Source organism: Montipora capricornis, chromosome 6, assembly GCF_036669925.1.
Source record: "Montipora capricornis isolate CH-2021 chromosome 6, ASM3666992v2, whole genome shotgun sequence".
NCBI lineage: Eukaryota > Metazoa > Cnidaria > Anthozoa > Scleractinia > Acroporidae > Montipora > Montipora capricornis.
Genome location: NC_090888.1, coordinates 48,419,257 through 48,421,756, shown reverse-complemented (window position 1 = coordinate 48,421,756; position 2,500 = coordinate 48,419,257). Strand labels below are relative to the sequence as shown.

Below are 2,500 nucleotides of genomic sequence, written 5' to 3'. Positions count from 1 at the left end.
CCTAAAATGAAAAATACTCAACTGAATCACGTCGTTTCCTCATAAAATGGATGTTAGACTGATGGTCTGAGTAAGAGCCATTTCCATGGATGTGAAGGAATGGTTCCTTTCTGAGAAATGGCTGTTCGTGTTTGTATATTAATTACAATTGTTCGTTTTCAGCCACTTGCAAGTACGCATAATTTTCAGAGAACAAGTTCAAAGGAATATTCTTAGTTTCGAATGAAAAAACTACATCTCAAGTTTTTTTTTTTTCTCGAGTTTAATCAAGGTTGTTTGGCCTGGAAGAGCAAGTAATTTGACCGAATCGACGAGAACTCGACTGATCACCAAGTCATTCTTGTTCCTCGGCGAATTCATAGTCCATTTACAAAGTTCAGAGAAATTATCCTTTTAGCAAAAAAAGACCAACCCTGAGGAAAGCATTTGAGTGGCTGTTCTTGCCCAAATTATAAATCATGTTCTAAAAAAAAACAGTTTACTTCCGGTAATATTTTGCGTGGACGGCTTCCTTCAAGTGGTAAACCTACAGTTTGATCCAAATTCATCATGGATGTTAATAAGAGAAAGTTGCAGCGAAATCCAGTTTCTGTCTTCGATCAAAAATTACTATTTTCATGGAACATAACAAATAACGCCTCCTTGCCATTTCATGCTACCCACCAGTTTACTCTACAGGCATTTAAATTTTTGCAGGGCCATGTTATCAATAAGCCGAATGATGAGGCTATGCATGTGCATAACTTTGGCGTTCACGTCCTCATCTCACGAAAATGCGAGGAACGATTCCATACCAAACACTATCGTGGAACCTGAATCGAGATGTATTTGTGTCAGTGACAATGGACAGGTTATAAACCCAACGTCCCTGGCAAGTACCAATGGCAAACCAAGGTTTGTTTAACAGCTTTGCAACCAATGTAACAACTTAACGACATTAGAGCCGCGGAAGTAGGATGGAAAAGAAGGGTACTAGCTTCCTAAAAATGATTTATAGAATAAGGAAGACAACTAATGATCATGAAATAATTTATAAAGCAGGATCGGGAAACATACACACACACACACACACACACACACACACACACACTCAGGTACGCACGGAACAGTGCAGCAGTGGGGGTCCAACGGTAAAAGAAAAAAAACACGAGGGGTTCCTGTCAGAAGGGCATCATTGTGACATCGGTATAAAAATATTGCATGGCGTTTTTTTAAGTGTGTCCGTGAGGCCCCAACTGTTGTTATGGTAACGGCAGTGCACCACTAAAAGACTCTCCAGAAATAAGGAGTTTAAGCAACAACAACGACAACGGCAACGAGAATGTCATCTCAAAATATAAATTCACGTTATTGTAATCACTTCGTGATTATTTCAACCTTTTCAATAAGACAAGGTTGTGGTAATTTCTCAAAAATGACACTCTTTGGAACAGGGCTTAATTTAGGGAAGAAAATGAAAATTTATCCACAAGTGCTGACGTTCTTCGTAAACCCTCAAATTTGTCTATTTCATGTTGTTATTTTGCTGACGACGGCAAAGAGATGGACAAAAGTGAAAAGCGCACGTGCAGGGCATGCAAAGCTATTGTTTTTGCCCCTAAGTACGCAAAATTGTGACGTTCTTGTTGCAGTCGCCGTTGTCGTTGCTTGATCTGGGAGCTTTAGCAACGACAACGGCAAAGGCGACGAGAACGTTACAAATTTGCATGTTCAGTGGGCAGACACAATAGCTTTGCGCCCCCTGCACGTGCGCTTTTCATTTTTGTCCATTGACCATTTTCACATTCCCCATAATACACTTTGTTTGCCCCCCAAAATTTTGCATAAACCATTGAATTCAAACACTCTTGGGAATATGCAGTGTCCCAAGAGCATTTGAAGACAATGGTTTATGCAAAATATGGGGGGCAAACAAAGTGTATTATGGGGAATTTGAAAATGGTCAATTTCTTTGCCGTCGTCAGCAAAGCAACAACGTGAAATAACCAAGTCTGAGGTGTTAAGGAGAACGTCAGCACTTGAAGATATATTTTCATTTTTCTCCCCTAAACTAAGCGCCAATCGTAACGGTTTCAATCCTGAAGGACTACCACACTTTTGTCATATTAAAAAGCTTGGAATAGTCGCGAAGTGATCGCAATAACGTGAATTTATGTGTTTACATGACGTTCTCGATGCCTTTCCCGACGTCGTTGCTAAAGCTCTCTAATGTCTCAAAAAGTGCTTTTTCTCAGGCCCATGTAGGAAGATGAAAACAAATTGTACGCAAATTTCACATTCTCAAAGTGAACTGTCCAAAAATAGGCTATCTAAAGGTAGATAGCTTTATGGACATTTCACTTTGAGAATGTAAAATTTGCGTACAAGAATCAAGAAAGTATTTGGCTTGGTATAGTTCTTATCAAGGTTTTGGAAGCTATCTTGAAGTGTAGGCAAACGTGTCCGAAATAGCAGTGTTTCTATGAGAATCTGCGTTAAAAATAACTTGAGAAAACTCTTA

The 2,500-nt window shown here is 39.4% G+C and overlaps 1 protein-coding gene across 1 annotated transcript in view; it reads left to right on the top strand.

The window, feature by feature from the left end:
• LOC138052343 (uncharacterized) overlaps positions 1-2,500 on the top strand; it is a 39,535-nt gene that overhangs the window by 1,613 nt on the left and 35,422 nt on the right. Inside the window, exon 2 of the mRNA XM_068898798.1 lies at positions 697-894. Within this exon, the coding sequence (XP_068754899.1) occupies positions 697-894 (198 nt within the window). The remainder of the gene's footprint in view (positions 1-696; positions 895-2,500) is intronic.